The sequence below is a fragment of the Halichoeres trimaculatus genome, unplaced genomic scaffold (genome assembly GCF_033239565.1).
Source record: "Halichoeres trimaculatus isolate MK-OKI-2021-1 unplaced genomic scaffold, fHalTri1.1 fHalTri1_scaffold_4, whole genome shotgun sequence".
NCBI lineage: Eukaryota > Metazoa > Chordata > Actinopteri > Labriformes > Labridae > Halichoeres > Halichoeres trimaculatus.
Genome location: NW_027437182.1, coordinates 19,562,689 through 19,585,208, shown reverse-complemented (window position 1 = coordinate 19,585,208; position 22,520 = coordinate 19,562,689). Strand labels below are relative to the sequence as shown.

At 40.1% G+C, this 22,520-nt stretch overlaps 1 protein-coding gene across 1 annotated transcript in view; it reads left to right on the top strand.

Annotated features, from left to right (window-relative positions):
- cdh24a (cadherin 24, type 2a) overlaps positions 1-22,520 on the top strand; it is a 90,058-nt gene that overhangs the window by 17,023 nt on the left and 50,515 nt on the right. The window contains exon 2 of the mRNA XM_074668926.1: positions 1,016-1,840. Coding sequence (XP_074525027.1) covers positions 1,202-1,840 — 639 coding nt within the window. The 5' untranslated portion in view covers positions 1,016-1,201. The remainder of the gene's footprint in view (positions 1-1,015; positions 1,841-22,520) is intronic.

Here is a 22,520-nt window from a genome sequence, read left to right as displayed (position 1 = left end):
AAACTTGTACCTGTTTCAATCTGTATCTGCACCAAACTAAAGAAGCTGTACCAGAAAGGTTTGGTTCCAACATGTTAACCTTTACACTCTCAGTAAAAAGTGTTTTCAAAAAGAAAAACCTCATTCTTTTTTTTTCAAACATCAAACATATCACACACTGTGAATATATTCTGGAGAAAAAAGTACAAAAATAAAAGTCTCTTTCCTCAGCATGATGTCAATCCTCTGATGTGACACCTGCCCCCTCACAGCAGTCACAGGCGTTCAAAATAACAACGTAGGGGGCTGTCATTCTCAGTGCTGAAGGTCTGCTTTGCTTTTTTAGGTCATTACGAGGCCTCAGTGTTGAACTCAGTCTGTTTCATAAGCAGCAAAAATCTCTGCACAGAAAAAAAGGAAGAAAAAGGACTGAAGATGCTGGCCATGATGGTAAAAAACAGAAAGGTGTGAAATGAGCCGTCACTTCCAGACCCTCCCCCTAAAATTACTCGGAACAAAACTTCACTTGAGAAAATAAAGACTGATCACTTGACTTCCTGGCGTCTCCAGCTCAAAGTGAAGTGACTCCAAGAGTCTTAAACATGTTGCCAAATAGAAATCTCGATCCTCGCCACATGCTTCTCAACATGTGTGTGCCAGAGAGCATCTTTGCACTACCAGCCTCCCTTCGCCGAGCTCTAATAGTGCTCAGGTGCACAGCAGACTGAGGGTGACCAGAGAGCGATCGGAGTGCAAGTAACAGTCATTACTTACACAAAATCAATATGGATTTTCAAATTACAAGGCTCGTATTTCACAACCAAAACAAGAGGGTTAATAATATCAGGACACATTATCGATTCAATGAGCACAACGAAGACAGAGGCGTTTGAAACCAGCAGGGAAATAAACCCGAATGGGTAAAAGAGGCGTCTTGATTAAAGATTCTCATCCAAATCTGAGAGCTGTCTATTTTTTTAAAGCTGTTGTCTTCTCTTTATTACTCTAATATTCAACCTTTTATGTTGTCTCTCAGGTGATCTGTGCAGAATGAGTCCGACCCGGAAGGCTGCAAGAAAAGATGGTGAGATGAAGACTCACTATTCAGAGACAAAGCTGACAAAAGAAGAAGACACAAAGCATAAGAAGACGAGATGGACCATCATCTGATCAGGCTCTCTCTGGTTCCTCTCTGAGACAAACTCATCAAGTGGTCTCAACCATGGCTGCACACGTTCTGCTTCTTCTTCTTTTGTTCTTTAAAGTGGATAAAAACGGCCTCTCGCTGGCTGGAGGTCTGCTGGAAGAAGGGCAGGATTTAGGAGTGTTGAATGAAAAACAAGTGTTACCTCATCCAGAGAACTTTTCGGGGAGTTTAGAAGAATTGGAAAGCCAGTTGGAAGATGCAAAGGAGGGTGTGAGACGCTTTCCAAATGTTGCTTTTAGACTTAATGACAGAAAACGAAATGATTCTGACATTAAGGACAACATGAGGAGGAAAACAGTCACGCTGAAACGCCCCGAATCTGCTGCCAAATCCATAAAACCTAAACATAGCCCTGAACTCGCTCTGAACCGTCTGAAAAGAGGCAATTTGACTAATGGAGAGCTTGATGGTTTAATTAATGCTCCCGATGAAGATGAGACGTACGCTCTTCAGACTGAGCCCCGCTCAGAGGCAGGTGTGGGTGACGTTATGCCTGAGAAGATGCTGCGAGGGTCTAAGTGGGTCATGGAGGCTGCAGATGGGGTGCCGGGGCCTGAAGCGGGGCCTCGCTCTCGCCCCAGGAGGAGCTGGCTCTGGAACCAGTTCTTTGTGATCGAGGAGTACAGAGGGCCTGAACCCGTGCTCATTGGACGGGTAAGCTCTTACTCAACCATTTATCACCAGCCTGTGTGTGATATTAGCGAGTTAACACTGGGGCATTAGGTGACTCAAAAACAGATTAATAACCTCTGAGCAGCTGTTCTGTATAGAGGAGAAAAAACTGACTTTGTTTTTGGCTTGAGGTGTTTGGTAAGATGTTTTGTGTGTCTTTGTTCAGCAGGATGTAAAGGCATAACATAGAAACACTTAAAGCCTATAGGAACGCCTGTCCACATGTTTTCAGAGAAACCAGCTGTAAGCATCACACAGGACACCGTGAGAATAAACTCATTATCTCAGTCCATAGCTATTGGCTATCAGAAGTAATGTAGTATGATTAACAACATGTTTACAGAAGTTACCTTCAAAACCTGTCTCCTCAGCAACTTTCACCCAAGCCTGCTCCTTTTTTTCCGGTCTCTGTTGAGTATACACGTCGAATCATATCGCTCTGGATGATGACACACCACACAGATTATTTTCTCCTCCATCTTATGGCGCGGTTGGAGCCGGGGCGGGTGGCGCCATCAAATCAATGACGTCTGGGGGGAATGTCATCGCTGATTGGCTGCAGCAGCACAGCCTCACGCAAATTTGCGTCGAAAGTTCAATATTTTTAACTCGCGTTAAAAAACGCATCTTTGCATCGACTTTGTATGTAATCTTGACGCCAATTCGCATCCGGTGTGGCTGTACCATGAGATTGAACACTGATACTGATGTCAGACTTTCCCAACACGCTAAACACAGTTTCTGCCACCTGAGACAGCTGTTTATCTGCTGATTCACCCCCTAAACAGTCTGGTTAATGAGCAGACTGTTTAGGGGGTGACTATTGGTTTTACTGTCCATTCAATATTAGGAGCATAGAGCATTTTTCCACCTCACCTTTTCCTCTATTTGTGCCAACCAATCAGCTTTCAGGAGACTGTGTCATACCTAGCAACGGGGTCAACCACACCTCCTCACTAAGATAAAACTTTCCATCTCTTCCTTGCTCAGAGTTGCTCTCAGAAGCTTCCAGAATCACTCTTAAGCTAGGACTCCTTGCTAGGAATTTTTAGGCCTAGTTAGGAGCTCTCTGAGAGGACTCTGAGAAGCTTTCTGAATACGGGCCCAGTACAGGTTCCCCAGAGCCGAGGACAGCTCCTTTTGAGGGAAATACATTTGTAGCTCACAGACTACCTTTCTGTGATGGCAGAGATGTGTCGATTTAATGAAGCAATATTTCACAGATGAGTTACTGATCAGGGAAAGCTGAATCTGTGAATACCATTTTAATTCAGAGTTCTTAACAAAGCCCCACTTTCTTAGCTACCTTGCACACCCTGAAAAGACAGCCCACAACTGCAGCAAAAAATGTCATAAGTGTAATTATTCTTATTAAAATTGTGCTGATTTGCCGAGAGATTAAATAATTCCTTATTTGTGAAACCCATGCTAAACTATAACTTCACAAGATCCTCATTTTGTGCAGGTCCTCTCTTGATATCCAATAGCTACAGAGTTAAATTTATGACTTTATTCTTGTAAAGTTAAGACTTTTTTTCTCTAAAAATTAAGACTTTATTCTCATAAATAAATTAGATAATCCTAGTAAATTTATGACTTTATTCTTGTAAATGTATGACTTTTTTAAAAAAACGACTTCAAAAATGTATGAAACTATTCTTGAAAATTTATGAGATTAGCTTGTAAATTAACTTTTTTAAAACTTTTTTTTTCATGGCCGTAATCCTCCATCGTAGTTAAGTATTTAGTCTTAGAATATTTAGCCTTATCAGATACTTCATTGCACCGGTCAAGTGGAAAATGTATTGCTGTATTAATATTTTGCTCCACCTCAGCTCCATCTACAGATTTTGTCAGATCCATTTGGAATTTGGTCAGCATATTAAAAACACCTTGAGGATTAAAGTCTTTTGAAAGCTCGAGGCTGTGTTAAAGGAGGGTACAGCAAACTTTGATGTTTAATGTTTGATATTTTCTCTTGACTTTACGCATAACCAGTGTTAATTAATGTAAGATGGATGATTAGTCTTTAATGTGCGCAAAGGTTAGTGCGGTAACAAGGTGAGAGTTGGCTTCGGTGGTTTCTACAGAAGGAAGAAAGAGAGATGAGAAGGAGAGAGAAAAGTTGAAGTGTCCTAAGAGAGATTTTAAGATGAGAGAGTGAAAGTGTAAAAATCACACAGCATGACTCTAACTTCGAACTGTTAAGTTGATGTTCAAAAGAGAGACGTCCAAAGTGTCTTCTCTTCAAACGCTGACTCATTACCATAAGCAAGGTTTGCTTTCCAAATCTTGCAGCATCTCTTTTTCTTCGCAGTGCTGAGGGTGAAATGCTCTCTGACTTTAGAAGTTCTGGATGGGTGATGCTGTATCAGCTGCTGCAGTTTTGCTATGTTTTGTGTACTTGTCACTACCCAGTCACTGTTTTGTATGCACAACTGTCAGCAGAGACAGAAAGGAGGCGAGATGACTCACACCTCAGCGACTCAGCTTCAGAGAACAATATCACGTCTGCTCACGGTAAAAAGACTGAAGAATGAAGACATAGCCAACTAATTATCAACAATAGAAAACGTCTGCTGCTAAGTTTGTCATTGATGTTTTGTTGAAGTGTTGCAGCCCTTTTAGGTAGTGCTTGATTCCTTTTTTTTTACATCAACGCTGTAGAGCTCCAAGTGAGCCAAGTTGGCTGTGACAGGTTGTGGTTACATTCTGCAGACGCCTGATTGGTTGTAGTAAACCATCACCATCCCAGCTACATTTACAGCAAGCAAGGCTTTCCGTCCATACAGCGAGTCCTATCTGCAGTGGAAAAGAAACACAATCAACTATAGTGGAGCCAAGGAAATGAGGCATAACATCTGCCATATATTCAGCACCAAAAATAATCTAATTGGCTACCTTTGTGATCGTAAGATTCACAGCCAAGACATCCTTTACATTAATGAAGTTGCTTTAGTGAAACAAGTGGCCCCAGGACAAGTGAAAATTTTTCACCTTGTTGAATCATTTTCAGGTTTAGCAGACGTGTCTTCACATAAATATGCACCACAATGTCTAATTGCATCAACCCTGTGTCTCCTGGCGTCTTATTGCACGCTTTTGAATGTAAGAATGAACATGCTGGCATCAATCCAGATGCTTTAAGTTTTATAAATACTTCAAAGCCTGAACCTTCAGAAAGCAGTGTTGCTTCACATTCACCATGTCATTAATACTTTATATGTCAGCGGTAATACCTGGTATTTTTCTTACTCAAATGGCCTGCTATTGGAGCCAACCTCGGCCATTCAACCTGTGAAAGCATGCATTAATCAACCATCCGAACCAGACCTGACCTACAAACCACCTACTTTATGCATTAAAGGAGCACTATTGTCAGCACCGAGCACCGCAGTGTTCCCTAAGGGCCCGACCCCGCTGCTGGGAGCAGATAGAGAGTGCTCTCTGTCTCTGCCACAAATCCCGCCGCTGCAGCAGGAGGATCCAGGCTAAACAAATAGACGACATTTAACTTGGCTGGCTGACAGTTGCCCTTATCACCCGATCACCGTCTGCACAATCAATTAAAAGTCCAGCAAAAGCAAATGCCTCGCAACATCACCTGGGAAGTTATAAGTTACAGTCATGCACGTAATGAGTTTTTTATGACCCCATTATTCCTTCAGAGAGATATTTACATTTACATCGATGAGTTAGCAACAAGCGGCAACCTCCAGAGTTGAAAAATGATGTGAAAATGCACGCTTTTATAGCAGAATGAAACGATTCGGTCCCTGCACCTCATTTTTTTATTCATATTAAACTGGGGGGTGGATTACCATTGAAGAAATATTGTTTAGGTACAAATACAAGGCAGCCCTTGTGAGACCAAACCCATTTTTCTACAAAGGAAACAGTTTAAAGTCAGTTAAGATAAAACAAACAAACAAAAAACTCTAAAAAGGAAGTTGTTGTTTATAAAACTATCTTTGATATCTTACATACTATTTTACTACACTACTTTTATACTCACTGGTTGATTTTAAAATGTTTTTTCTGTGATTGTCATCTTCAGACATGACTCTCTGTGGCCCCACATATCAGGTCATTAACAGTTATGTAATATCTCTGCTCCACTGATAACAATCACCTTAAAATCCGAACTCTTCTCATTGTTGTATAACTTTTAGTGGCATGGAGGAACAAACTAAAAGTGCTCCAGTACTGTAGTAGGTTTTGAGAGGATCCATACTTTACTTGAGTTTCTGTATTTATTGCAACTTCCACTTTTACTACTTTTACATTGCTAACTCTTTTACTCGCTACAGAAAATATACAATGCGAACATAATTATTTCGTCATTTATGGAATGGATTATTGGGACTGTGTGTTCTTGCGTGAAAAACTGGCACTCTCATGTCAAGCTTAGATTCATCTCATCACCACCGCACACAGCCTGGGAATGCAGCATAATAGAAGCAGCCTCATCCAGTGGTGATAGTAGAGATACCACCACACCACCACCACCTGCTAGTTCAGCTTCAGAAGAAGATGGACATCTGTCACCATATCCAGAATTTTTTTTTTTCACTTTTGTTTGAATTAAAGGGTCATCCCACAGGATGAAGCGCCTCCTGTGTTTGCCGAAAATAACAAATGTTACAACCTTAATAAAATATTAGTGTTCAAAAACTCAATGTCATACCTAGAAAAAGGGAGCAAGAGGAGAGGGAAGGAGGGATAGAAGAAGGAAGCAGGAGGTGAAGAGAGTTGAGGGAGGGATAATTCATCTGAAAGCTTGTAAGAGAAACAATTTCTGTTTTGTTTCTGTGTACTTTACTTTTGGTATTAAGTACTTTTGATTTGAGTGAGTTTAACCCCTTCCTTCCTGAATTCATTAGCAGTTATAAAAATGGATTGTTTTTATGTGTTTGGCATACTTACAGATGTGAAACTAAGTGGAGGTTGTACATTTTGGGATAGTATCAACAAAAGTTATAACTAAGTTATATTACATATGGACTTGAAAAGTTCCTCCCCTGACCAATGTATTGTGACCATAGACTGTAAAAAAAAAGGAGGTCTCCACAAAAACTGCTCTCTCTGGTGGCTGGCTGCAGTATAGGTCAAAAAATCCATCTCCCCAGCCATTCCAGATGGGCTGTGGTCAAACTTAAAACGATTAATACGGGGACCGTAAAATATCTCAGGAGGTAGAGTCAAGAAATAATCAGACTCACGAAAGAACTTTTTTTTTTTTTTTTGTTTGTTTTTTGTTACCCAACTCCACTCAAATTGTCACAGAATCCCTCACAGTCTGTATTGCACAGACTGGCTGCACAACTGCTACCAATGTGATGGGGGTATTTTGGCTTCACAACTGTACAATGATAAATAGCAGAGCCACACTGTCCACTCTATATTCAGTCTATGATTGTGACATAATGGATCTGATACAATCTTTGGTATGTGTAGATTATGAATCAATAGATGATAATGAGATATAAAGGTTATTTCAGTTGCATCAAGACCTGACAGGGTATGTTGCAAATTTGCTACAACAAGGAACAAGGGGTTAAGACTTTTACTCAAGTAATTTTTTAATGGGTGACTTTAACTTTTACGGGAGTAGATTTCAAGTAAGATATCTTGACTTCTACTCAAGAAGGGCTTATTAGTACTTTATACACCACTGTTGTCGTTTCTCTACGTCTCTTCCCCATCATGCTGTGGTTGTGAGTGGGGATTGGCTCCAGTCATGAGAAGCATGTTCACTTAACTGATAACTGGCACTGTCTACTTGGATGTTTGTTTCATTTTGGTTGGGAGTCAGCCTTTCTCATCTAGCCACCATCCTCTTTAGGCTGAGACCTGCGGGTGTCATCACTCAGACTCAGTTCTTGCTCTATACGGTCTATGGTTGAGCTGATGTTGCATTGCTTGCAAATAACTAAATCTGTGGATAGGCTTCTTGGAACTCGTGAACTGAACTTAATGCAAGTGGAAGAAAAGCTGATTAAACCTCCTGTGAGGAGTTTCTAACTGGCAACTCAAATTAGCTGATGAAAAATATCATCTGCAACTGCAAGCCAAACCAACAACAACGTGATTGAGGGTTTCTGTAGTTGTTGTTTTTTTAGATGCCTGAAACCACTTACATCTGGTAGATTTCAAATCCTTCTCAGCATGCTGCAGCAACAGCTTTTGTTTACATTTCCTACCAAAAAGACTGACAGGAAGTGATATGTCCGACTGTTTTAAGACAACAGGGTGAGATTTTCTTTCCTCTTGAAGTTATTTTGGGGCTTTTATGTTTGTCTTTATGGAAAGATAAGACAGTGGATAAAGAGGAGGGTGGGGATGACGTGTAGAGAATGGCTGTAGGTTGGAATCAAACCCATGCTGCCTGCTTTGAAGGCTAAAGCCTCTGTACATGGTGCACACAGTTTAACCACAAGGGCAAACCGACACCAAAGATGAGATTAACTGTCAGAGAACACAACGTACATGTGCAACGTGAGGAAAAGCAAAGAGAGCTGATGTATAGTTTTGTCCTGTGTGTCATTAAGCTCACAGTAAATCTTTGTTTTTTACAGCACTTTTCAAAACTTTGTAACAACAGACAATAAAAGCAAAAGTCTGAAAAAGATGAAATTTTAGATAAGTTAAAGGGGCTGTGCAGAGTTTCTGAGTGATCTTGAAAAAGTCTCCCTTCTAGATTTACACCTGATCATAATCCACACTTTGAAATTAGACTATCAGCACCAATATAGGTTATTCCTCAGTGCTACTTCTTAGCTTCCCGATGCGGTCAAGCAGGACCAGATTGATTTACAGTAAGTTGAAGTCTCTGTGACAGCACCATGCTGACTGATGAAGTTTAGTAGTGAGAAAATAGATCTGTGATTAATTTTGTAGTGATGGTGGACACAGGAGCCTGACTGTCAGACAGAAAAAGGACAGAAGAGGAGAATAAAGCCAGACAGGAGAGTGATACAGCCTGAGCTAAAGGCCAAAACAAGGGCTAAAGGCTAAAACAAGGGCTGTAGGTTAAAACATTAGCTAAAGGCTAAAACACGGCTTAAGCTGTTAGTGATAATGTTCATTCTAACCCATATTCAGTAGTTATTCTGCAGTGGTCTGTTCAAACTTGAGAGTCTATCAATAAAATGAAGAGCGAGGTTACATTAGCTCTGCTTGGTAGATGACTGGCAGGACATAGTTAACCAGGATTTACTAACATTACACATTACAGACATGTCTCAGAGCACCAGGTTGCCAGTAGGGCTAAATATAGACAGCTACTAAACTACGGTACAAACTGACAAAGTTTGCTTGTTGTCACGTTAGTCAACAGATACCTTGGAGCACTGGGCTGCTAGTAGCACTGAATATAGCCATCTACCAAACTATGGTACAAATTTTGCTTGTTAAGTTTCAAACAACAGTGCTACGTAGCTGTTGGTATTTTTTTAAAGAAAGAAAAGTGGAGTTCAAGAGAAGATCTGATCTCCATTCATTTCCTAAACAAACACGTCTTGATAAAAGTCAGTTCAGACTGTGTGTTTGTGACTCTGAGCCAAGAGGTGGTCCTCCTCACAGTCGCTGTAATGTTTAAAATGTAAATATATTTGGGCGTAGCTAACTTTCTATGAGTTAGCATGAACCAGCTCAACTCAGATAATGGCAATCTGCGTCTTGTGTGATGAAACAGCTCATGTGAGCAGGGAAGAAGCCACAGACAGCCCTACTCCAACCCCCAGTTATTACAACAATAGATATGTTCTATGAATATAAACAAACTCTGTGTACAGATGTATACGCTTCTAGAAACCTTGAGGTAGAAAAGTTTTGATGACTTCAAGGTTGAAGCATAACATCGCTCATAGTTACCACTGACTCTCAGCAGACTGTAAATTTTTAACTCTAGCTGCAGAGTGCTGAAAGCACCAGCGTCAGTGAATGAGGTGTTATTTACAATGAGGCTTGTTTGCAAATAAAGGGGCATATTTTCCTCCCACTGAATTTGTAACAGCACATTTAAATGTCAGCAAACAACAGTGGTGCACGGAGAAGCTTTTTGCTCTGCAGCGCAGTTTGTCGAGCAGTTATGTTGTTGACATCAGACCATGTCGTTTTGGCTCATTCATACAGGTTCAGTTGTTGTGAGAGCTGCTTGGTCCTCGTGTGGATAAGACCCTCAATATTTTATCAGACCATATGGGGTTTGATTTGTAGTGTTTTATGACTCACAGCCACCAGAGAGGGATTATAAACAACCAGTTGTGTTTTAACTTATCTCAATGGTTGAAGGGGAGTACTGGTAGAATTTTGCCTAAGGCACCAAAACCACGAGAACCAGCTCTGATTGTAAATGAGGGCTCTCTCATAAGTTTTTTTTAAGGGTTTTGAATAAATAATGATGAAGATGATAATTGCGGACACTCAAGAGCATCTTAAGCATTTTTTTTTCACTTCTTAGCTGGGGCCAGAAGATCGAATGGGACCTAAAATATGATCTGTGAGAATGGGTAATCTCTCAGAATGTCTCATCACATGCTCAGGAGTGAAGCTCATATATAACGCCACGAAACGGCCGTCTTGGTTCCACGCTTGTCATGCCGTATACTTGACTTTTTACTGTCACTACACCAGCTCCCTCACGCTGCTGTCAGTGTCGAAACATGAAAAGTGCCTGAGATGATTTAATCCACTGCACACCTGAACCACTCAGGTCCCGTGGGTTTTTTACTTGTAGCATTTCACAGTCAGGCGCTCGCCGCTAATGCAGCCGCTGGCAGCTACAGTACACTCAGAGCGGGATTATATCAGCTGTAACGCTAACAGGGAACGCTGCCAGCCACTTTGTAGCTAGCAGTATACTTTATAGTGACAGTCTAGATTGGATTCTTACCAGTGCAGTATACACCTCATAAATGTTTAATCTCCCTCTCTGGTTGTTATTGATACAGTCAGGGAGGGGTGTTAAAGCAATCAGTAGGCACACGAGACTGCTCGTTCTTCTGCATGCACAGTCTTGATGTTGATATTCATGTAATAAAGCTTTTCTGCATTCAGGGAGGGTGAAAGAGGCACCACTCCTCTCAGAGTCTGCACCAGGTTTCTGCCTCAAATAGAGACGATCATGTCAAACTATTTGCAGGAGTAAGGTTTGAGGTGTGTTATCAGCAGTTCAAATCACAGCTGCTTCAAAAGGAGGAATTTATCTGCCAAGGAAAGCAGATATAAACCCAGAGGTGGATGTACTGCATGAGTGAGACAGGAAGGGGAAAATTGGGATTACAGAGTTGCCAAAAAAGTAACAAAAGAATTGGAGAAGACAATTTCTTCTTTTCCAGCTTTGTTTGCACAGGGTGGATAAATATCTTCCCCACTGCGAGAGTGTTTTTCCACGCTGACTGAAGCACAGCAGGACTGAGCCGCAATTAGGCGGAGAGGAGAGGAGGATGTAGTGATGTGGGGGGGGGGCAAAGAGCAGGAGGGTGGGTCGAGATAGGCGCCGACAAAGACGTCTCTGGTGGTGAAGTGTGGGATCAAAACCGAGGCTAGCTTTAGAGAAGAAGGGGAGGAGAGGGATGTGGGTGTAGGGATGAATAAAAAACCCTGAGTCCCTTATCTAGCAATTTGTAGGGTATGCTATCATGACTTCCTATAATCCCCAACTTTATCCTTCAAGACATACACACACATGCTCACACCACACCAAAACACCCTAATCTTACATTTCCTCCTGGCCTGTGTGTGTGAATGTGTGTGCGCCTGTGTGCTGTGCGCCTGTGTGCTGTGCGCCTGTGTGAGATGAGAAACACATCCATGAGCATATGTTGTTAACATGCATTATGCAGGACTGTAAAGATACTTTATGTTAGCATCTGTCAGCGATCCTGTGGCAAGCTGAGTTCCATTAAGAATTCAGAACTAACATGATATCAAAGTTAAGTCTCATCAAGAATCTACTGGAGCGTGAGAGAAAGTAAACGTCCTCAACTGTAAGAAAACTACGCTCCAAACACAGCTCGTCTTTCCTTTAAGAGCATTTCTCCGGACAGGCATCATGTTCGGATTGACAGCTCCACATACAACAATCAGCGTGGTGCAGCAGAGACAGGGTGTATTTGTCCTCTGAGTCAGAACTGGAGGACAAAGCTGAAACCCTGCTATCTGTCTGTTATCTGTTTGAATCAACATTTAATTGAGATACTGAAAATATTTTGCTATTTGCTGTAATTGGTCTACTAATTTTTCAACACTTTCCTTTTCATCTTAAAAGTGACTCAGCGTTTTATTACTTTGCTCTTTTTTACCCAGAAAATATTCAATTCCAGGTAAAGCTTTGTGCCCTGTCAGAGCCAGGCAGTCTTTTGCCACGTAATGATTTCAAGGATTTTAAGATGTCTCTCATCAGGACATTCCCATTGACTGTTTAATACATGGATTTAGGCTACGTTCACACTGCAGTCAAAAGAGACCTGAATCTGATTTTTTGGCTCAAATGTGACCTGTATCTGATTTGTTTCTGACAGTGTGAACAGCACAAGTCGAATTGAATCTGACCTTTTCTGCTCTGCAAGGTTACCTCCTCATAGCATCTTTAAGAATTGATAAGAAATGTTTTTAGTCCATTGTCATTGTTAGCCTTTATGCTTAACGATTTCTTTATCAACTCTTTACATTATGTCGGAGAAGCTGGACCTTACGTCGACTAGTCTGCCGCAGCTATCTCAGCTTAGCAGATTGATAACAGTTTCCCAAGAAAACTCTGGTATGGGAAGTTTTACTTAAAAAATGAACACACAAAAAAATGTACATTACTCTCTCACATGAGATTCCTATACGATCCATTCAACATGGTTTACATCTCATTATTGACCAAAAACGTGATAAACAAAACAGCGCTAGCTTGATGCTGACATATTTGGGAAATTGCATTGATATGCGAGCAGTTAGCATACACTGGTAAAACTTTATGCAACAGAATTTCAACTCTCATTACAGAAACACATCATAGTTACTCTTTATTAAACGGAACTGAGAACTCCAAATCTAAAAATACTCACGGGTAAAGAAAGGAAAAGTTACGCGCATGCTCATGGCTGACTTCACAACTATGACAAGGTTCCAAACAACTCAAACAACTTTTATTATTGCTACAAGACACTAGATGGCCTACTTCAGTCAGTACATCAACGTAACGTGGTGTGAGATTTTTAGTTGTTTTTATTTATTTACGTGCAGAGATATCCAGATTCAGTGACCAATTTTATATTAATTTACTTAATAAACTCAATTAAATCCATTGTTTGGAACAAAACAGAAAACCTGTAAAGCTACTTTTTGAAAATTAAGAGGAAGAATTGATAAAGGGATCACTAAAGAATTGGATCAATAAGCAAAACTGATAAGGGCATTAGTATCAATAAAATTTCATCAATATTCATACCTATTCTTGTTCAAAGCAGACACTCACTGCTGTGGAAAGCATAGTGACTCTTGTGTCAGTGTTTGTTGAATTTTATCTGTTTCTCCTCAAGGCTGCTAACCTGGAAAGACAAGCTGCATTTATCATTGTCTTTCTAATTTTTGTCCTCAAATGACTTCATTTAACAAAGCTTTCCTCGAAAAGGAGCCCTTCTTCTTAAATCTGCTAATGAGCTAAGACAAAATATATTGATTTAGTTTCTTATACATTATTCTTATTCCAAGACCCTGAACAAGCTCATTTTTCTTACAAAATTGGCAGATTACTTTTGGCTTCTTGAAATTCAGGTGTCCTTTGTGTTTTTAAATATTTCGACAAAGACATTTTCTGGACTTATGAGGTGAATGTGGCTCATATTTGATCCAATAAAACATTTTAACAAAAAATTACACATCAACACTGTTAGATTTCACTTTTTGCAGTGTGAATGCAGGAATCAACCCATGCCATTTGTTTTGAATGTCTGGCAGATTAACCAGCTCACTAATTAGTTGGTCTATCTCTTGCTTCTAGAATCACCTCCCAGAATTCACAATTATTCAGAGTTAGGGAGATGTTGAGCATGGATCACCCTCTAAAATCTCTTAATCCACTAATCAAAGCAGTCTAACCCTGTTCACCTGCTGCATATGTGATACGGGGACAGCTTTAACCACACCAGAGCAGAGACGATCATGTGTTCCCAGCTCAAGTCTGTCATTTTTGCCTCTTGTTACATAACCAGAAGCTATTTTGATGTCCTGGCCTTTGTTTTGATGACCATGTAAAGAAGGTTCTCCAGTCATGTTTTTTTCAATTCAGGTTAATTTCAGAAGCTAAATCCTCCTTACGCTTTGAGGATTTAAAACCATAAGACCCTTTATTACATAATTAGAAGTCTAGTGTGGGTTTGGCTTTCCAGAGGCTTTAATTCAGGACGTTTCATCATGCAGGTAATTAAATTCCTCTGCTGCACAAACAAAAATTCATGCAACAAAATGAAAATGTGTCATAAAAATCATTTAAAATGTTCCTGTAAACGTAGCTGCTGAGTTTGTTTTTTTTTCTTCCTCTAAAGACGAGGCTTTAGTTCTCCCGAGTATCTTGGGTCCACAGCGGAGGTTGTGAGTAAGCCGTGTGGATTATGAACATGTGCAGATGCGCCTCCAGGGCCGAGAGATGTGAAGGTTCCTGGTCAGAAAGCTCAGTGTGATGACGGCTGAGTAATCTTTTTAGCTTTCTATTTCTGTCGACTTGTGTTTATGTGTGTGTGTGTGTGTGTGTGTGTGTGTGTGTGTGTGTGTGTGTGTGTGTGTGTGTGTGTGTGTGTGTGTGTGTGTGTGTGTGTGTGTGTGTGTGTGTGTGCGTCTGTGCATGTGTGTGTGTGTGTGTGTTTTATACCTATCCAGCTCACACTAATATCCGTTTTGCCATTACATACCAAACGAGTATCCTGCACCAGAGAGAAACACAGATAGTCGCCGGTCGAGGAGAGAAGGAGGAGGGGGAGGAGGAGGAGGAAGGGGGTTTTGGTGAGAAATGTGAGCAGATGGGCGCTCTGATACAGCGAGGTAACTTCATGAAAAGAGAGAAAGAGTGGAAAAAGAGATGGTTTGAGAGGTTCAAGGAAGTCAGGCAGATGGATTTACAAGACGGGCGAGGAAGAAACAGATGGAAAGAAGAGATGGAAAAGATTTACAGATGGATAGGATGGCCTGTGCTTGCATTGATGCATCTGTGAACATACATGTAGGACAGAGCAGGGCCACAGTCCACACTGATGTGCTTTTGCCCTGAACAAACCCCTGATGGCATGCCTGGTCCAGTGACTTAATTAGCTGAATGCATCAGTACTCATCCTGGTCCCATATGGATCCTCCACACCTGGTGCTGCTCATTTCAAATTCAGCGAGCACATCCAGTCTCAACATTAATCATCCTTTTCACACTGTCATGTTTGCGTTTCTCGCCAGACAAATAGATGAGCGTTAATGAGTGAACCTGCATCAGCACACTGTGTGTTTGCCTGAAGGCGTTACAGTCATTTACTCTGTGTGTGTTTTTCTTCACGACGGCAGACGGGCTGAGTGGGGTGAACTGAGGGGGTGAACTGAGATGCAAGCTGACATACTTTTGTGTCTAAGCTGGTTTGCACAACCCAAAACTCTCGTTAGATATCCACCTCGGTGATAACAGGTATCACAGAGGGGCTTTCAGCTTCTTTTGCTGTATTTACATCAACACAAAACTCCTGAAACTTAAAAAAAATAGGGGTAAGATGCATGGACAAATTTATCTTTAACTTATCTTTTTACGGTTTATGCCCCCTCATAAATTCCCATGTGAATTCTTGGTAAAGCTCGCTCTCAGGTAAAACAGGTAAAAAAATTTATTACAGGGTAGTCAAAGAGGTATATCACAGGGCCAGTGAATCACTAGCATGAATGTCATTCACATGAAAAAGACACGCATTACTATGTCCTGCTCACCAGTCGGTTCTCCTACACTTTATGTCTCTTATGCAGTAAATATATCTATTAACAGTGTTATTATAGTGTCAAACTCCACTTCATCCACCCTTTTGGAAAGCTTGTATCACTTGGGAACCACCACACTGAGCATCAAACTGTTGTTCCACTAACTTGTTCACTCACTGAGTTTGTTGGCCTGTTTGTTTTTCAACTCAGTTAATTAGTGTTTACAATAACAGGGCCTGTTTCTATAGCAGATCAAGCAAACATTCATAGTTACACCCAGGGATGTCCTGATCAGCATTTTTGGTCCCCAGACAGATCTGATTTTTTTAGTATTGAATATCAGCTGACACTGGGTCCTGATCTGATATTTGAGCTCGCATAGATGATAGTTGCTTAAGAAGTAAGATAGTGGGGCCTTTTCTGTTTTGTGCTTTAGCAATAATTAGAGCTTATTTTATTAAAGGGGCTATGAGGAGTTTGAAAGTGATCTTGAAAAAGTCTCCCTTCTAGATATATGCCTGATTGTAATCCACACTTTAAAATGAGATTATCAGCACCAATATTACTGGGTACAGGTTAATTTTAATTGCTACTTTTTAGCTTCCAGTTCATACCAGGACCAGATTTATCTCTAACAACACCACGCCGGCTGACAAAGTTTAGTAGAGGGAAGAGATGAAACACAGAGATCTGTGTTTTCCTGTGTTAAAAACGATTTCAGTGATTAATTTTGTAGTGATGGTGGAAACAGGAGCCTAACTGTCAGAAAGAAAAAGGACAGAAGAGCAGAAGAAAGTTAAACAGGAGAGTAATTGAGCACAAGCTAAAGGCTAATTAGCCTGTAGCTCAGGTTGTATCACTCTATAACACAGGGGTTAAGTTGTTTGTGATGTTTATTCCAACTCACATGCAGCAGTTATTCTGCAGTGGTCTGTTCAAACTTGAGAGTCTATCAATAAAATGAAGAGTGAGGTTACGTTAGCTTTGCCAGCTTGATGTTGTGTTTCAAAGGGTAGCACCGCGGACCTGTACTGATAAGTTCCTTACTTTGGCGCGTTGTATCCAGTAAAATGTTGGCTTGAACAAAGAAAATTTGTTTCAATCTAATCTCCATTTAATTCCAAAACAAACAGTGAAATAAAGCCGCAGCCCCATTGGATATGATGCAGGTTTTGTGATTCCTTTCTGACAGTCAGAAAGAACAATCAGACCATGCCAATAACTTCTAAACCTCAGAGTGAGAGAGAAATTCGCCCCCTGTAAAGTGTGTGCCATAAGTTGAATTAGTCACTTTTTGAACTAGGCTGTGGTTGTTGTTTTTTTTTTTTAATGCTGGAAAGGTCTGTTTTTTTTTTTTTACTTGTAGTGAACATGACTCCCAGTCTTTCTGCAGCCAGCCTCAAGCAGATTCTCGATGGACAGCAACTTTTAGCACTTTCGCAAAGGCTTCATTTTTCTGAGCTGAATGTTGCCCCTTGTTTTTAACATAATTCTACTGCTACTGCGGCGCGAACCAATCTAAGTGAACTTATACCCATGTGGCTGTTGGACTGTTTATACTTTTTAGTTTGAAATATTGCTAAATAAAGCCACAGAGTTGCTCAACATCACCAACTGGCCTGTGTTTGTATGTATTTGTACCTTACGCCCCTGAAGAATTATGGCAAGATGCTGTAAAGCATATCATTGCTGCAATCTGTGTCTGAGCTAAGTGCTGCAGCTGTTAAGTGGTGTTAAGTAAAAAAAAATTTTAAGACAAAATACTTCATTACCTTATGTGAGTACAGATTTTAAGTATCTATACTTTAGCAATATTATTTTTTTAGCTGACATTTTAATTTTACTCCTGAATTTGAAAAAAGCCTCATTACCCCCATTTCATTAATGTTGTTTTCATTATAATTTGTCGATTTTCAAGAAAACACACAAAAAAATTAAAACCTATCCAGAAAAATCATCACATCTGGATAGAAGAAAACCAAATACAACGATAAAAAAAAAATTATCCATATCAGCTTCCATCTGATAGATAGTTTTAATTATTCATGTATTAATTTATCAAAAGTTTTATTTATTCATTTATTTATTTAATTGGATTTTCCAGTCTTTCCTATTAAATGTGGGTTAAAACTTCCTTGTTGTTATTTAAAAGTTGTTTTGGAGTTCATACTAATGATACATATACTTTTCACCAGAGTCTGGATTTGGAAACAAACGATCTTGGTTACAGTGAGGGCTTTCAAAGGCAACACAAACTATTTCAGACAGACTCTCTTCCTCCACATTGTTAATCATCCTGCAAAGCTGCAGCCATTTAACAAGCCCTGTTAAAGCTCTGTCGCTTGTAGAGTTGCATGGCCCTCTGTATAGCTGGGGAAGAGGCCTCTCTGCATCAGCTGTGTGCCGGCTGGTGAGGGGGGATTTGAAAGTCGGTGTATTCTGGTGGTGACTTTATTCACATCAACAATTCAAATAATTTCGATCTCATTGGGAGGACCATCTGGCAGAGTTACAAAGCTGAAGCTGCCATTCAAAGAACCCGTTTGATTTTTCCACTTCTGCTGAAGGAGGTTTGTTTGTGCTCACCACCCACAGCTCTACTGATGCACTTTCTGATCTCCCAAACTTTGAGGCAGGCTAAGGCTCTTAATCATAGACATGTGTGCATTAATTGCACATCAAAAAAATTATGGTGTTTGAAGGAGTGCGTCAAGTTGTTATTTTCGTGTTAATTTTGACAGCCCTGATATTTTAAAAAGCATATGGAAGCCCTAAGGAGACACGCCTGTTGACAACTTAATTTCTGCTGTTTTGTTGCTCCTATGTCAGGTGATCATAACTCAGATCTCCAAACCCAGAAATAGCCAAATTAATAAAGAAGACCTGACTTAACCTTATTAAGGCTAAATCACACCAGATCTATTTCAGCCCCATCACAGCACCAGACCTGAGAGGTTTCAATTTAAGTCAGTGTGTCAACTCATACCAGCTTTCACAAACTCCAATAAACTCTCAATTCTTTCGATTCCCTTATCAATTCCTGCTGTGAATTTTCTCTGTATGAAGAGTAGATTTACAGGTTTTCTGTGTCACACAACATTTGAGTATATAAGTAGATACATATAAAACCAGTCACTGGATCTGAGTATCTCTAGACGTAAATCAATAAAAATACATTAAAATCACATCAGGTAATGTTGATGTACTGTTTTGTTGTGCTTTATTGACTGAAGTAGGCCATCTAGTGTCTTTGTGTGATTATAGCATTGCTTTGAGTTGTTTTGAACATTGAGCTAGCTGTAGTTACGCTAAAGTTAGCCATGAAGTCTTTGATTTTCCTATTTGGAAACATTTGCCTGTTAGTATTCTATCATTTGGAGTTTTCATTATTGTTTACAGAGAGTAATTGTGAAATGTTTCTTTAATGAAAGTTGAAATTTTGTTGTTAAACCAAAATTATACTGATTTATGCTAACTGCTAGCATATCAATGAAATTTCCCTCTTGGCGTTAAGCTAGTGCTATATGGCACAATAGACTGTAAAAAAAATGGACGTCATCTTGCTCAGCTCAAAGTGAGGTCACCACAAAAACTGCTCCCCCTGGTGACTGGCTGCAGTATAGGTCAAAAAGTCTGACTCTCCAGTCATTCCAGATGGGCTGTGGTCAAACTAATACACCTCATAGAAATGTTTCTCACATTGTTGTGGTGATTTGAAGATAGCATTTGGCTGCCTTGTATTCAAGTCTTCTTTTTTCTGAAAGTTTTGTTTTCATTAGTTATAGAGGTTAAAAACGAGGTTTTACACAACGTTTAATGATGATTTACAGCTGCTGTTCTTGTGTATACTTTTCAGGGATTGTAAAATATGTCGGGAGGTAAAGTCAAGTCAATTATTTCAATGTGAAAATGAGTTCTGATGAGAAACAAAAGCCTGTGTTGGAGCTTTTATTTTTTGGTAAAGCTGTTGTTTGGCGCTGCTGTAAACAATATTTGTGGTGTTCTATTACGCAGCAACACTTGTTATGAGGGCCCATCCTATCTTTACTTTTCATATTTCTCATAAACAGAACATTAAACACATCATTAAACTCTTCCTCCACACAGAGAGGAGCTGTAAGCCTCCTTCCTCCGTCAGACTCTCATAAACTAAAACGTAAACTTCCAGAAGCTGCATCCTGCATTTAATGGACACATGATGATCATAATTCATGAGACTTTCTCTTTCTTTGTTCACAAGACGTTTAATGACTCACTATCTTGAGCTGAGTTACAATCACCTGAAATTAGAGTGTTTGATTTTCCTGGTTTTAAAACATGAATCAGAATAATTTTGACCAGTATTCACATCTCAGTGCTGAACCATGCTCATTGATTGGGTGATGATGAGTTCTGCTTTTTGAACTCTTCATCATCTGAAAGTTTCTGCGCTTCTGTTTTGACCTTGAAGCTTCTGAAAATGATGTCTCTTATTAAGAATATTCCCAATAACACTTTAGTTAAACAAACTGAATAAAATAAAGATAATCTTGGCAGAATATGAGAGTTATTGTGAAAAAAAAACAAATCCTGTGCTGTAAATAAAGCAGAAGAGAAATGCAGCAGATAATGATTGTGTTTATTTGGAAATTAATGTTTATTTTATTACCCCGTGCTCGCTCAGTGCCCCCTTTTTATCTTTTATGTTGTAACTGCACATTGTAGAGCTCATAAACTTTAAATATTATACAAGTTATAGTCAAGAAGTGCAAAACACAACCTCATAACTTTCTGCCCAGTACCAAAGGAGATAAAGTTTTGATTCTCTTTATTCTGATCCGTTCAGTTAACTTAAATCATGATGTTTATTTATGTAATGCTGCCTCATATTAGATAAGCTAGTGTATTTAAGTTTATGTCAAAAGAGGGTATGATGCTTTTTTATTTATTATACATGGATGTGAAGTAAAAATGCTGTTAGGTGGCAAAATCCCCAAATGTATTGGTAAACTGACCAAAGCACTCCGCTCTTGGAAATACCACAAGATCTTCATCAGACTGACTGAAATGATGAGGTCATCACATGAGGATCTGCCCTCAGCTTTGCCTCTAACAGGTCTCCAGAGGGCTGGCCAATCAGATGGAAGGAGACTTTTGGAGTTGGGAAGCCTTTAGCCCTGTTTCCACTGAGCAGTTCAGTTTGGTTAGTCTTAGTAAGCAGCACATATCCTGGTATTTCGTTCCTACATTCCCACTGACTGATAGCAGAGAGACACAACACTGCAGACTGTTGAGTGGTCGAAAGAATCGTCACTTACCGTGCAACAGAGGCTGCTGTATTCCTCCTTGCAGCATACAGTCTTCTCTGAAACAAAGCTTGATTGTGCTTTGCAGCAAACCGCCAATCGCAAAGAAGACAAATTGCTGGATGTCTTCCATCATTGCTCTTTGTTTACTGTGTCACATTTTTCTTCTTCATTGGATTTATTAAAGGGGTACACTGTGTGTCGCTGCTATGGCCTCGCACTATTACGTAGTTAACACAGCTATCCACAACCGGATTACATGCCACCTACCAGGAGGGAGCACAGTTGGCTGTGGAAACGTAAACAGGATCAGGCCCTGGTCCAAGCTGTACCAAACTGTACTGATCCAAATGGGCCCGCTTGGTGGAAACAGGGCTTTAAAGAGACAGCAGTTAAATTGAAGAGTTTCAAACAGAGGCTGAAATAAGTTTTTTTTTAAACACCAGTGAGAAAAGAATACAGATTTTTGTTTTGCTGTTTACCGTGTGAAGTTCCTAAAGGGTACCAGAGGGAAAATACAAAGCTTAGACATGCACATCATCCTTTTCCCAATACTTGATTTTTATTTGTCTTTTTTATTCATGTCCAACTTTTTCTTTCCTCCGGGCCATACAGGTGCTGCTACTTTTTTTTTTTTTTTTTTTTTAACAACTGCGCATACGAGTCCCTTTACTTTGGGATTTAGTTTAACATTGCATCCACTCGAGGGCACCACTGCAAGCCAGTCTCACATGGACCTGTACTTCTTCCTGTGATTTGTTCTTTCCATAGACTGTATAGAACATGGACGTAGTCTCCCTGATGTCACCTGTCTGTTTCGGAAACGGAAAATGAAGCACATTGGCTATTGCGGCCATATTGGTATTGGTAAGGGCTTCACGTACAGCTATAGGGCGCCTGTCGGTCACGTGACCCTGAGCTGTGCCTCTGATTGGGCAAGCTTGTGATCTTAATATCCTCTGAACTGCTGGGTTAAAAAAAATTCAGCCCCCATACAGTGTGTGCCGATAGTAAAATTAGCGACAGGAGACGTTTTTTGAACCTGGCTGTAAATAGGTTCATTTCTACTTTGAAAGCGGCTTTTTTGGCTCGGTGTGTATGTGACCTCTGGTACTCTCGGAGCCAGCCTCGAGCGGACACTTGAGAAACAGCAGATTTTAGCACTCCAGCACTGTCTCATGTTCTTGGACCGGAGGTTGCCGCTTAGCTCTTTCATAGTTGTCCATCTTTCCTAAATAATTTGACTATTTCTTTGCTGGTTTGCATTGAGCTGCTGAATACACTGCTCAGCACTGCCCCCAAAGTTTCAGATGGAACTGCAACGTTTGCTCTGTATTTGCTAGAAAATATGCAGAACTATGAACAAAATAAACTGTCAGAAAGGTCTGCAGGTGTCTGCGTGTTTATTATATATGGTGATATGTTCAGTGTGTTTTGTA